Below are 13,158 nucleotides of genomic sequence, written 5' to 3'. Positions count from 1 at the left end.
TTGCAATGAAATGTGCAAAGAGCTGGAGTCAGAAAATAAAGGGACCAAACTCGCTCAGCATTTCTTAAGTTCATGGAATTGAAGAGCAAATTCAAGACTTGAGTTTGAATACTTAATGATGCTTTGGGCAGAATATTAAATTATCAAGGAAATATTAAAAGAAGATGGAGACAATATACAGAATCATTGTACCAAAAGAAATTGGTGCACACAGAAGAATTTCATGAACAATGTAAAACCAAGAACCTGTGATGATGAAGGAACAAGTTCAAGCTGCTCTGAAAGAATTGACAAAAACAAGGCCCCAGAAATTGATGGTATACCAATTGATATATTTCAGCAAACAGATGCTGCCCTAGATGTGCTCACCAAGTTGTGCCAATAAATCTGGAGGACAACCACTTGGCCAATTAATTGGAAGAGATCTATATTTGTTCCCATTCTGAAGAAAGGAGATCCAACAGAGTGTGAAAATTATCAAACAATATAATTAATATCACATGCAAGCAAGATTCTGCTGAAGATTATCCAAAAAGGACTAGAACAGCACATCAGCAGAGAACTGCTAGAAGTGTAGGCTGGGCTTAGAAGGGGCCCTGGTACTACAGATATTGTAGCTAATGTTAGAGGGATCTTGGCTGAAAGCAGGGAGTACCAGAGGAATGTCTGTGTTTCATTGACTGTGCAAAGGGGTTTGACTATGTGGACCACAACAAGCTGTGGCTAACTCTGAGAAGAATTATAATCCCAAAACACTTGATCATGCTTATGTGAATATGACCAAAAGGCAATTGTCAGAACAGAGCAAGGAAATACTGTATGGTTCATAATTGGGAAGGGTGTATGCCAGGGATGTGTCCTGTCTCCATACCTTTTCAACCTGTATGCAGAACAGATTATCCGGGAGGCTAGGCTCTGTGAGGAGAAATGCGGCATCAGGATTGGTGGAAGATCTGTCAACAATCTACGTTATGTAGATGACACGACCCTGCTTGCTGAAACTGAGGAATACCTGAAGCGCTTGCTGCAGAGGGTCAAGGACTGCAGCCTCCAATATAGATTGAGGCTCAATATCAAGAAGACAATGATTCTCACCACTGTACCAATTGGCAGCATCAGGATGGGTGGTGAAGAGATTGAGATTGTTCACAGCTTTAGTCTGCTTGGCTCCACAGTCAACAGTCTTGGCACCAACAGCCAGGAAATTAAAAGACATATTGCGATGGGAAAGTCTGCTGTTAGGGACCTCTCCAAAGTACTGAAGAGCGTCGATATCTCTCTGGGGACTAAGGTGAGTCTGATACAGGCCATGGTCTTTGCAGTCACTTGTTATGCATCAGAGAGTTGGACAATCACCAAGGAGGATAGAAGGAGAATTGATGCCTTTGAGCTGTGGTGCTGGAGAAGAGTATTGAGGGTACCATGGACTCCTAAGAAAACAAACAGATTCAACCTGGAGAGGGTGAAACCAGGCTGTTCCTTGGAGGCAAGGATTCTAAGGCTCCGTCTAACATACTTTGTACATGTTGTAAGGAGAGAGAGGTCCTTGGAGAGGGCCATCATGCTTGGGAGGGTGGAGGGCAGGCACACGAGGGGAAGGCCCTCTATGAGGTGAAATGATTCCGTTACTACGGTAATCGCGATGATGTATCGGAGATAGTGAGATTGACACAGGACAGAGCAGAGCTTAGGGCTGTTATACACAGGGTCACTATGAGTTGCAAACGACTTGACAGCACATAACAACAACAACAACATACTTGGACTAGGAAGAAGTCGTTTGAGCAAAGCAAAGGAACACTGCATGGTTCAAAATTGGGAAGGGTGAATGGCAGGGATGTATCCTATGCATATTTTTTCGATCTGTATGCAGAACAGATTTTCCAGCTGAGCTTTATGAGGAGAAATGTGACATTAGAATTGGAGGAAGATTCATCAACAGTCTGTGTTATGCAAACGACACAGCCTTGCTTACTGAAACTGAGGAGGACCTGAAGTGCTTGCTACAGAAAATCAGGGACTACAGTCTTCAATATAGATTGAAGCTCAATATTACGAAAACAAAGATTCTCTCCACTGGGCTGATTGGTAGCATTGTGATGGATGGTGAAGAGATTGAGATTGTAAACAGCTTTAGTTTGCTTGGCTCCACAATCAACACTCTTGACACTAGCAGCCAGGAAATTAAAAGACATATTGCTTTGGGAAAGTCTACTCTCAGAGACCTCTCCAAAGTGCTGAAGAGCAATGATGTCAGTCTGGAGACTAAGGTGAGCCTGATACAAGCCATGCTCTTTGTAATCACTTGCTATGCAACAGAGTTGCACAATGACTTGGGATGTTAGAAGGAGCATTGATGACTTTGAGCTGTGGTATTGGAAAAGAGTACTGAATATAACATGTACTGCCAAGAGAACAAACAGGTTCATCCTTGAGAGGGTGAAATCAGGCTGCTCCTTGGAGGCAAGAATTTTGAAGCTTCATCTCACATACTTTAGACATGTTGCAAGGAGCGACTTATCCTTGGAGAGGGACATCATGCTTGGGAAGGTGGAGGGACAGTGCAGGAGAGGAAGATCTTTGATGAGATGGATTGATAAGTGCCTGAAGTAATGGGGGTAAGCGTGTCAGAGACAATAAGATTGGCAAGGAATAGAGCAGGGTTTAGGGCTGTTGTACATAGGTTCGCTGTGATTCGCAGGAGACTCAAGGGCATGTAATAATAACAACCCACCATCTCCACCAAATTGAAAAAGAACAGCAAAGAAACCCGACACTCTCTAAAATGAAATTATAAGAGGGCAAAAATAAATGAAATAGGAAACAGAAAAACAATTGAAACCATCAGTAAAACCAGGAGATAGTTCTTCGAAAAGTCAATAAAATTAACAAACCACTAACAGAACTAACAAAGGGAAATAAAGACACAAATAATCCGAATAAGAGATGCAAGGGTCAATGTTACAATAGAACCAACTAAAAAGTTTAGCAATGGAAAGCAGTAATGTTTAATTCATTTGGCTTCAGAGGTGTACTCTTTCTCTGTTGGTGGAGAAGGTCTCTGGGTCCTTGTTGGCTCACAGGAGGCCTTTTGATGGGAGCCAAGGAAAACTTGAAACACGGGAGGGCCTGTGGCTATGTTTTAATTCATTTGGCTTCAGACATGCACTCTCTCTCTGTTGGTGGGGAAGGTCTCTCCGTCCTGATTGGCTTGCAGGAGGCCTTTTGATGGTAGCCGAGGGGAACTTGAAGCATGGGAAGGCCTGTGGCCCTCAGGCCTGATTGTTGCTATTTTTGCAATGAATACTCCTAAGTGTTACAGCACTCTTCCATCATTTTTCTGTATTACGGTAACTATGGATTGCTGTGATACTGAATGTTGTGCCTTTGGTCTATCAAGTGCCGTAATGGTTACACATGGTTGACAATATCTGACTAGCTAACAGATTAAGACAGGCTTGGAAGCAAGAGTGGCATCCACTTTCTAAACATGCCTGTGGAAACTCTATAAACTTAGACAAAGGACAATAGTTCTAGAACAAAGTTAAAATCTTTTGTTTATGAGGTTAGTAATAGATGGCACTTAACAACAACAATATATAGTGCAAAGCCCTTGTCTTCCATTTTGGACTCCCATTTGGCTTGATGCTGTATGATGGCATTCTTGTTTTGGTTGAGGGTCTGTGTAGATTGTTTTCTTTATTTAAGCCTCATGTTTAAAGTCAATAAGTCCTCCAGGAGGACACTTGAATTTAAGGCCAGGGCCTTGTCTCCATTTTGGAAACTGGTTGGAGCAAGTAGGCTCTGTAAAATAGGCTCACTTATTTTGGTTGCGGTCATTGTGGAATCTTTGGGGTTTTTTGTTGTTTTTTTTTCCTTTTCTTTTTTGATGTAACAAATGTGATAATGTTTACCCATGGTGGACAGTGTTTGTTGGAGCTCCCCAATTAAAACAAGCTTGTAAGCAGGTGTGGCATCCACTTTCCAAAATAGCTTGTTTCCGGAAACCCTATGAAACTGGAGAAAGGATGAAAGTTATACAAGTGTCCAGATCTTTTGTTCATATGGTCACTATGAATTGCCTGTGACTTGATGGCACTTAACAACAACAACAACAACGTACTCTGCTACCAAGTATGAAAACCTAGAGAAAATGATCAAATACTTAGAAACTCACAGCCTCCCTTAACTGACATCAAACACCTGAACAGACTCATTACAAAAGAAGAAATCATACAGGTTATAAAACGACTTACAGTCAAAAAACCCTGGACCAGATGATTTTACAAGTGAATCTTATCAAACATTTAGAGAATAACTGTCACCAATTCTACATAAAGTATTTCAGAAAATAGAAAAAGATGTAATTCTCCCAGACTCATTCTATGAAGCAAACACATCCTTAAGTCAGGTAAAGACACAACCAATAGAAAATTATAGATCAATACCTCTCATGAACATAGGTGCAAAAATTCTGATTAAAATCCTGCCTAATAGAATCCAAGAATCAGAAAATAAATTTGCCATGGCCAAATGAGATTCATAACAAGTTATGCAAGAATCGTTCAACATAAGAAAAACAATCAATGTAATTCATCACACACTAATAAAGAAAAGAACAAGAACCACATGATCCGAAAAGGCCTTTAACAAAATCCAACACCCTTTCCTCATTAAAACACTCAAAAAAGTAGGAATAGAGGGGAATTTCCTCAATATAGCAAAAAGTATATATGCTAACTGAAGAGCCAACATTGTTCTTTTTTTCTTTTTTTTTTTTTTGCCAACATTGTTCTTAATGGAGAGAGATTAAAGGCATTTTCTTTGAGAACAGAAACTAGGCAAAGATGCCTACCAGCACCTCTCCTATTCAATATTGTATTGGAAATCTTAGTGATAGCAATATGAAAAGAGAAGGAAATAAGAGGTATTCAAATTGGCAAAGAGGAGGTAAAATTAGTATACTTGGAAAACCCTAAAGATGCAGAAAGAAAACTATTGGACATAATCAACCAAGTCTGCAAAGTGGCAAGATACAAAATCAACATTCCAAAATCAGTTGGATTTCTCTGCATTGATAAAGAGAATACAGAACTGGAGCTAAGAAAAACAATACCCATCAGAATAGCTAATACCTGGGAATAACTCCAACTGGACACAAAAGACCTATAAAAAGAAAATGATAGCTCATTCTCTACAGCAAGATGGCCGAGCAGCAGACGCAAAGATGCAGATCTTTGTGAAGACCCTGACTGGCAAGACCATCACTCTTGAGGTCGAGCCCAGTGACACCATCGAGAATGTCAAAGCCAAAATCCAAGACAAGGAGGGCATCCCTCCTGACCAGCAGCATCTGATATTTGCGGGCAAACAACTAGAGGATGGCCGTACACTCTCAGACTACAACATCCAGAAAGAGTCCACCCTGCATCTTGTGCTGCGTCTCCGTGGTGGCATTATTGAGCTTTCGTTGCGCCAGCTCGCCCAGAAATAGAGCTGCGATAAGATGATCTGTCGCAAGTGTTATGCTCGCCTGCATCCCCATGCTGTCAATTGCCGCAAGAAGAAGTGTGGGCACACCAACAACCTGCGCCCCAAGAAGAAGGTCAAATAAGAGCCCCCTCTTCACTGGCTCCCTTGCCTCTTGCAGGTGGCCTTCTTCTGAGCCCCATGACCCTGGGCCTTCAATGAAGTCTCTTTCATTGAACTGAAGCAGAAAAAGAAAATGATAAAACATTACTACAAGAAACAAAAAGACTGGAGAAATGGAAGATGATACCATGCTCATGGAAGATTCATGTATCATGATGACAATTCTATCAAAGGCAATCTACAAGTTCAGTGTAATCCCAAAACAGATACCAGTTCTATTCTAATGAGATAGAAAATGAAATTTTCAGTGTTATCTGGAATGGAAATAGACCCAAATAAACAAAAACGACTGAAAAAGCGAAACTGTAGGAACCATCACACTCCTTGATCTTAGAATTGTATAAATTCTATTATACAGCCGTGTTGGTTAAGACAGCATTGTACAGTGACAGATACATAGATCAATAGAATAGAATTGAGAACACAGAAATCAGGTCATCTACCTATGATCAACTGATCTTTGACAAGGAAACAAAGTCAGTTAAGTAGGAAGTGACAGCCACTTTAACAAATGATATTGACAAAATTGAAAAAGAAACTTAAGCCTGGCTTACCTTACTGAAAAACCAGCTCAAGGTGGATCAGGGACTAAAAGTAAAGCCGAAGAGTATACAGTTCACCAGAGAAAAGCTAGGAACAACACTAGTACCCCTAATACACAGCATGAGCAGTCTTTATAACAAACAACTTAGGATCAGGAGACAATAAAATAGTAGAATGAGACCTTCAAAAATCTAACCCCTGTGCATATCAAAAAACTTCTACAACAGAGTAAGAAGGAAATTCACAAACTGGGGAAAATATTTAGCAGTCACATAAGTGATACACTCCAATCACATATCTGATAAGCCTGGAGTATTATAGAATATTCTAGCACCTCAACAAGAAAAACGTGAACAACTGAATCACAAAATGGGTACAGGATATAAAGACTTCAGCAAAGAACACATTTAGATAGCAAACACAGTAATAAATATTAAAAATCACTCACTGTCAGAGGTGCATATCAGAACAGCTGTGACATATCATCTCACCCCAGCAATAGTAGCAAACTTCAAATGGCAGCAAACAACAAACTTGCAAAGTTGTGGAGAGATTGGAACTCTTACTCACTGTTGATGGGAATGTAAAATGGTGCAGCCCCTATGGAAGGGAGTCTGGCACTTTCTCAAAAAGTTGAAAATAGAACTACCATTTGACCCAATACACTTCTGGTACTATTCTGGAAACCAGAGCATGTCTCAAACAGGTGTGTGCACACCATATTTATTGCTGTGTTATTCACAATAGCAAAGTGATGGAAGCAATCCAAGTTCTCATCAACAAACGAATGGATAAAAAAGCTATAGTACATTCACAGAATGGAATATTACATGGGCTTGAAAAACATTGAACACATAAAACATTAAACAACGTGGGGGAACTTGGAGGACATTGTTGTTGCTATGTGATGTCAAGTTGATTATGATTCATAACCACCCTATGCACAATAGCTCTGAATCCTGCTCTATCCTGTGCCAGTCTCACTCTTTCTGAGAGACCTACCTCAGTAACTTTAAGTCAATCCGTCTCATCTGGCGTCTTCCTCTTCTACACTCTTCCACGCATGATGTTCTTCTTTAAAGACTGGTCCCTCTTGGCAACATGCCCAAAGTACGTGAAACAGGGTTTCAAAATCTTTGCGTCCAAGGAGCATTTTGCTTTCACCCTCTCCAAGACATTTTTGTTAGTTCTCTTGGCAGTCCCATGTTATGTTCAGTACTGTTCTCTAGTGCCACGACTCGAAGGCATCACAATTTTTCTGTCCTCTTTCATCATTGTCCAGCTCTCTGATACATAGCATATAATTTGAAAACTGTGGTCAGGCTCCGTGTACCTTGGTTTCTTGACTGACATCATTGCACTTTGGAAAGATCCCTGACGGCAGCTTTTTCTAATGCAATTCGTCTTTTGATTTCTTGACTGCTAGTGCCAAGAATGTTGATTATGGAATCCAGCGAGTTTTAATTATTAACAATCTCAATCTCTTTTCCATCTGTCATGGTGCTGCCAGTTGGTGTGGTGAGAATCTTCATTTTCATGATGTTGAGCTTCCGTCCATATTGCAGACTACAATCCTTGACCCTCTACAACAAATGCTTAAGGTCCTCAGTTTGAGCAAGCAAGATTATGTCATCTGCATAACACAAGTTACTGATGAATTTCTTGAATCTTGATGTCACTTTCCTCCTCAGAAAGCCCAGCCTCTCAAATAATCTGTTCTTCATACAGATGGAAAGGTGTGGAGGCAGGACACATCCTTGATTTTGAATCATACAGTATTTCCTTGCTTTGTTCTGATGAATGCCTCCTGGTCCAAGTATAGATTTTGCATGAGCACAATTAGGTGTTTTGGGGATTCCTGTTCTTCTCAAGGTTAACCACAATTTGTTGTGATCCACATGTGTCAAATGCCTTTGCATAGTTCTTGAAATACAGATAGACATTCCTCTGGAACTCCATGCTTTTGGCCAAGATCTATCAGACATTGATGATGATGTCCTTAGTACCATGATTTCTTTTCACCCTGGCTTGTATTTCTGGCAGTTCTGTATCAGGTTTACAGTTCTAATAATTTTTTGGATGCCACTGAGGAAAATATCTCAGTCGCAAAAGAACAAACATTGCATAATACTGCTGTTATAAAATAGGACAGATGTGAGGGGCTTGAGTAGAGAATGGTACAAGAGTGGATATATAATGAACGCAGCATTTGAATGAATGAGGGGAAGTTTTCGAAAGGATTTTATGTGTAGGCATTAGATGTATGACAATCTGGAAAAGGTGCATTTTGGGATTGGCTGGGGGTTGTGTAGAGGAGAAGAAAATGTGCAACAATGGTTAAAAATATTTTAAAATTTTTGAAACATTAGAAATGCATGCCTTTAATCTTTTTAAGTTACTTTTTTAGTAACAACTTTCTTGAGAAAATCTAGAAACCATAAATTTCATCCATTTAAATTGTATAGTTCAGTAGTCTTTAGTATATTCACATATAGGTGCAACCACTACAACATCAATTCTAAAATATTTATTTTTTTGTTACCTCAAAAATTTGTTACCATATCCTTTAGCTACTATCTTCATACTCTTTAATTCTAAGCAACCACAAGTAATTTATTTTCTATCTCATTATGCCTTTACATTTTGACAACTCTCAACACTCTGGATTTTCCATATGTTAATGAGAATCGTTTTACTAGTTTACCTAAACTTTTTCATGTGCATTTTATCTGGTTAGGAAACTTGAGGTCATTTAGAGTAGCTACTTTCTTTTCATTGCTTTCTCTATCACAAACAAATGGTTTTAGTCTTTCTAGGCTGATTTTGGTCTGTCCATTTGCTGTACAGAGGTAACTTGTAGTTGCTGTGATGCTAAACACTGAGGTGTCAAATGCGAGAATGGTTACCCATTGTGGACAGTGTTTGGTGGAGCTCCCTGATTAAAACAAGCTTGGAAACATCCACTTCCAAAATAGCTTGCCTCCAGAAACTCTGTGAACTTGGGGAAACAATGAACGTTACACAAGTGTTCAGGTCTCTTATTTATAGGGTTGCTATGAGTCGTCAATGACTCAGTGGCACTTAACAACAAACAACAGGCTGATTATAATTTTCCAAGTTACTCTCTGAACAGATATGGCTTCTGTCACCAAAGTTTCATGTTAAATGAGTAAGATGCAGTTTATGTTTAAAATGGCATTTCTGTCCTTAAATAAGTCAGCAAACATATTTTAAAACTGTGTCAGATAGTAGAAGTATAAATAAATGTGAATAAGAACTAATTTTAAGAATTAGAAGTGTAGGGACAGAAGTATTGTGGAAAATGAGACTGTACTGCAGTGTGTTGAACATCATAACAACATAAGTGCTCTAGAAACAGAGTTAAATACAAGCTTTATTAAGGATTTAGGAGTTGTCAGATTCCATAAGAGACATCTCTAGAAAATAAATTGATTTATCTAAATCACAAAAATAAGGAACAGAATATTTAAAGGTGTTGAGGTTTTTCAAACACATTTTTTACACTTAATTTCGTATGGTCACATTATACAATTTAACAGAGAGATTATCAGACAGTCTACATGGAATGATACCATGGAAAGCCCTAAATGTACTGCTAGAGTTTTCAAATGTGTTAGTTTAACATTATTGAAAAGTTATGTATGATCAGCTCTGTGTTATATCGTGTTACAGACAGTAAACTGGCATCTAGTAGGAAGATTAGTTCTAACTAAGCATTATAGCATGAACTGTCTAGATGAGATGTTAGAATTCTCAGCCTATGTGGGAAATTCTGTACAAATACTTCAGGGAATACAAAGAAGAGATTGAGGTTGAGATTGAAAATTGAAGAGCTTTAGTATTATAGTGTATAATATTAAAAATTTATTCTCATTCTTTTATTGTATAAAGACAAAAGTACCTTGGAGAGGGGTTACAGTGGAAATGATACTGATTTCAATGTTACATTGTTTATGAAAAATGTATGGGAAGTGGCAATATGCATTAGGTAAGCATGAGCTTTCAGTGCATGTTTAGGATTATCTAGCGATAACTGGAAAAAAAGACTTAAGTCATAACAGTAAAAAATAAAGATACAGAACAATTTTCAGTAGATTTGCTGTTGCATATTGAACACACTTGATAAGAGCACATCACATGCCTGTGGATGAATCACTGGAAGATTGAGACTGAATAGTACTGGCACAGTGTACAGTTTTATGAAAAACGAGGGAGAAAGGGCTGAGAAGATAGCTATTGTGTGGAATAAAGCTAGTGGAAGGTGTTTAAAATTTTCTAACAAATAATAGAGATGCTTACATAACTTAAACCAGTAACCCCTATTGACACCAGCTTATGTAGACCTCCCTTCTATCAGAGTACAGAACTGAGCTCCTTAGGGTTTTCAGTAACTATGATTTTTCAGAATAAGATCCTCAAACCTTTCTTCCAGTGCCCTTCTGAGTGGTCTTAAACCTCTAATTTTCCAGTTAACATCTGAGTCTTCTGTACATGTGAAACTTCTGATGATAAAATGTTATCTAAAAATAAGGGAGAGATTATATAAATTAAGAAAATAAAATCTAAAATATTTTGAACTAGTAGAATTTTTAACCATCTGTTTGCATGTATCAAATGAAAATATTAAAAAGCAGTTTCTAATTTTCCTATCTGCGTTTACCACAGATAATTGGCCTTTTGAATGTGTTCACACCACAGAAATCCCTAGAAGAATTTCAAGATGTGTAAGTGTGATATTTAACATTTTATTGATAGTACATATTCTTAGTATGTTGCTGCACACTTTAGCTATCATCTTTTTTCACCCATGAAGTTACATAGTCATGGAGCTCATGGATGCAAATCTTTGCCAAGTGATTCAGATGGAACTAGATCATGAAAGAATGTCCTACCTTCTCTATCAGATGCTGTGCGGAATCAAGCACCTACATTCTGCTGGAATTATTCATCGGGTTAGTAGGAAAAACTACTGTCATATTCTGATTTTATTGAGGTGAAATCGCATAATGTGTAAAATTCAATTCTATTTAGTAATTTAAATGCTTTTACATATATCTAGTTTCAAAACATTTTCATCATTCCATACTCATTTGTAGCACTTCTCATTTCCTCCACTCCTAGCGCCTATTAGCTGCTACTCTGCTTTCTGTCTCTGGCCTCTCTGCTCTGCATAGTTCACATAAATAAAATCATTTAATGTGTGACATTGTCCGTTTGACATCTTTCATTTCGCGTAATCTTTTTAAGTTTGTCATTGTAGTAGCATACATTAGTAGTTAAGTCTTCTTAATGAATAAGACTTAATTTACATAGAGATGTCACTTTTTTTTTAATTCATCAATTAGGTTTTTATCTTTTGATTTCTGAAGAGTGTTGCTCTGAACATACATGTACAAGTATTTGAGTACTGATTTTTGATTCTTCTTTATATACCTAAAAGAAGAATGGCTGTTTTTAAATTTTTGTGAAATTATATTTTCCATAATTTTATATTTCTGCTAGCAAGGAATGGCTGAAGGTTCCAATCTTCCTATCTCTTTCCGATTCTTCCCTTTGTTAGCTTCCTTCTCCCCTCCCCGCACATTTAAAATTATCTTGGTGGATATAAAAAGGTGTTGGTTTTGTGCTTTGGTGAGGGGACTGTAAAGTGTGTGACGTGTCACTGAGATTTTACATTCTCCTGACCGTTTTCTCTGTATCTACGTAAATGGCCCAGACATACTTGTTTGTCCTTTTGGTAATCCATGGGATGTTCATTACTCTTAATCAACACCACACAACTCAAGGGTATCAATTCATCTTCTGTCATCCTTATTCATTATCTAACTTTCAGATGCAAAACAAGTATTTGAAAAGACCAAGCACACCTTTAGTCTTTAGACTGACATCATTCTTTAGTACTCTGGAGAGGATCTTTACAGAACATTTTCTATGCAACTCATCTTTTGATTTCCTGAAATCATTGACAACTTCAATCTTTCTCCATCTATTACTGTGCTGTCCACTGGCCTAGTGATGAGGACTTTTGTTTTCTCAATGTTGAGATGTTATCCTTATTGAAGGCTGTAGTGCTTGATATTCTGCAGCAAGCACCTTAAGTCCTCCTAACTTGGGGCAAGCAAGGTTATGTCATCTTCATAATGCTGGTTGTTGATGAGTCTCTCTCCAATCCTGATGCCACAATCTTAGTAAAGTCCAGTTCCTTGAATGATCTTTTCAGCATATAGATTGAAAAGGTAGGGAGAAAGGATCCATCTCTGATGCACACCTTTCTTGAGACCTATAATATTTTTCTTTTTCCCATTAAAAAAAAATCTTTCAAAAGGACAAATAAGTATGTCTTAGAAAGGTTCATCCAAGGTGTTCTTTGGAGGCAAGGATAGTGAAATTTCATCTCACATACCATGGGCATGTGGTTAAGAGGGGCCAGTCCTTGGAAAGGGACATCATGGGGGAGGGGTTTGGGGGAGGGTTTTTTGGGTTCCCCCCCTTTTCCTTTACCTTTAATTGATGTGATGACCTACATTAATTGATTCCTTTAAATTAGGGTATTGACTTAGACTACAAAATGAACAAACAAATCTGTCTAAGGTTGTTTTTTAGAGGCAAAGATGGTGAAATTTCATCTCATATACATTGTCAGGAGGAGCCAGTTCTTGGAAAAAGATATGCTGGAAAATAGAATCGGTGAAAAAGAGGAAGACTCTCAAGATGAGTTGAGTTAGTGACTGCAATAATGGATTTGAGCATGGCATAGATTGTGTTGCTGTTAGGTGCTGTCAAATTGGAACTGACCCATAGCTGACCCTCCAATGGGTATTCAGAGACAGTAAATAAATTGCATGGGAGGAGATTACCCATCTTTCTTCGCTGGATTTGAACTGCACACTTTGGTTTGACAGCACAATTCTTTTTTTTTTTTTTTTTTTTTTATTTTGTGTG

At 38.3% G+C, this 13,158-nt stretch overlaps 1 protein-coding gene across 6 annotated transcripts in view; it reads left to right on the top strand.

Moving 5' to 3' along the window:
• MAPK8 (mitogen-activated protein kinase 8) overlaps positions 1-13,158 on the top strand; it is a 53,525-nt gene that overhangs the window by 11,438 nt on the left and 28,929 nt on the right. For all 6 annotated transcript variants that reach the window (XM_006897708.1, XM_006897710.1, XM_006897711.1 and 3 more), the window contains 2 exons: positions 10,882-10,940; positions 11,030-11,168. In XM_006897708.1, coding sequence (XP_006897770.1) covers positions 10,882-10,940; positions 11,030-11,168 — 198 coding nt within the window. The remainder of the gene's footprint in view (positions 1-10,881; positions 10,941-11,029; positions 11,169-13,158) is intronic.

The sequence above is a fragment of the Elephantulus edwardii genome, unplaced genomic scaffold (assembly GCF_000299155.1).
Source record: "Elephantulus edwardii isolate Elephantulus edwardi_28Jun2011 unplaced genomic scaffold, EleEdw1.0 scaffold00213, whole genome shotgun sequence".
In the NCBI taxonomy this organism is placed as follows: domain Eukaryota; kingdom Metazoa; phylum Chordata; class Mammalia; order Macroscelidea; family Macroscelididae; genus Elephantulus; species Elephantulus edwardii.
This window is presented reverse-complemented; position numbering and strand designations above follow the sequence as displayed.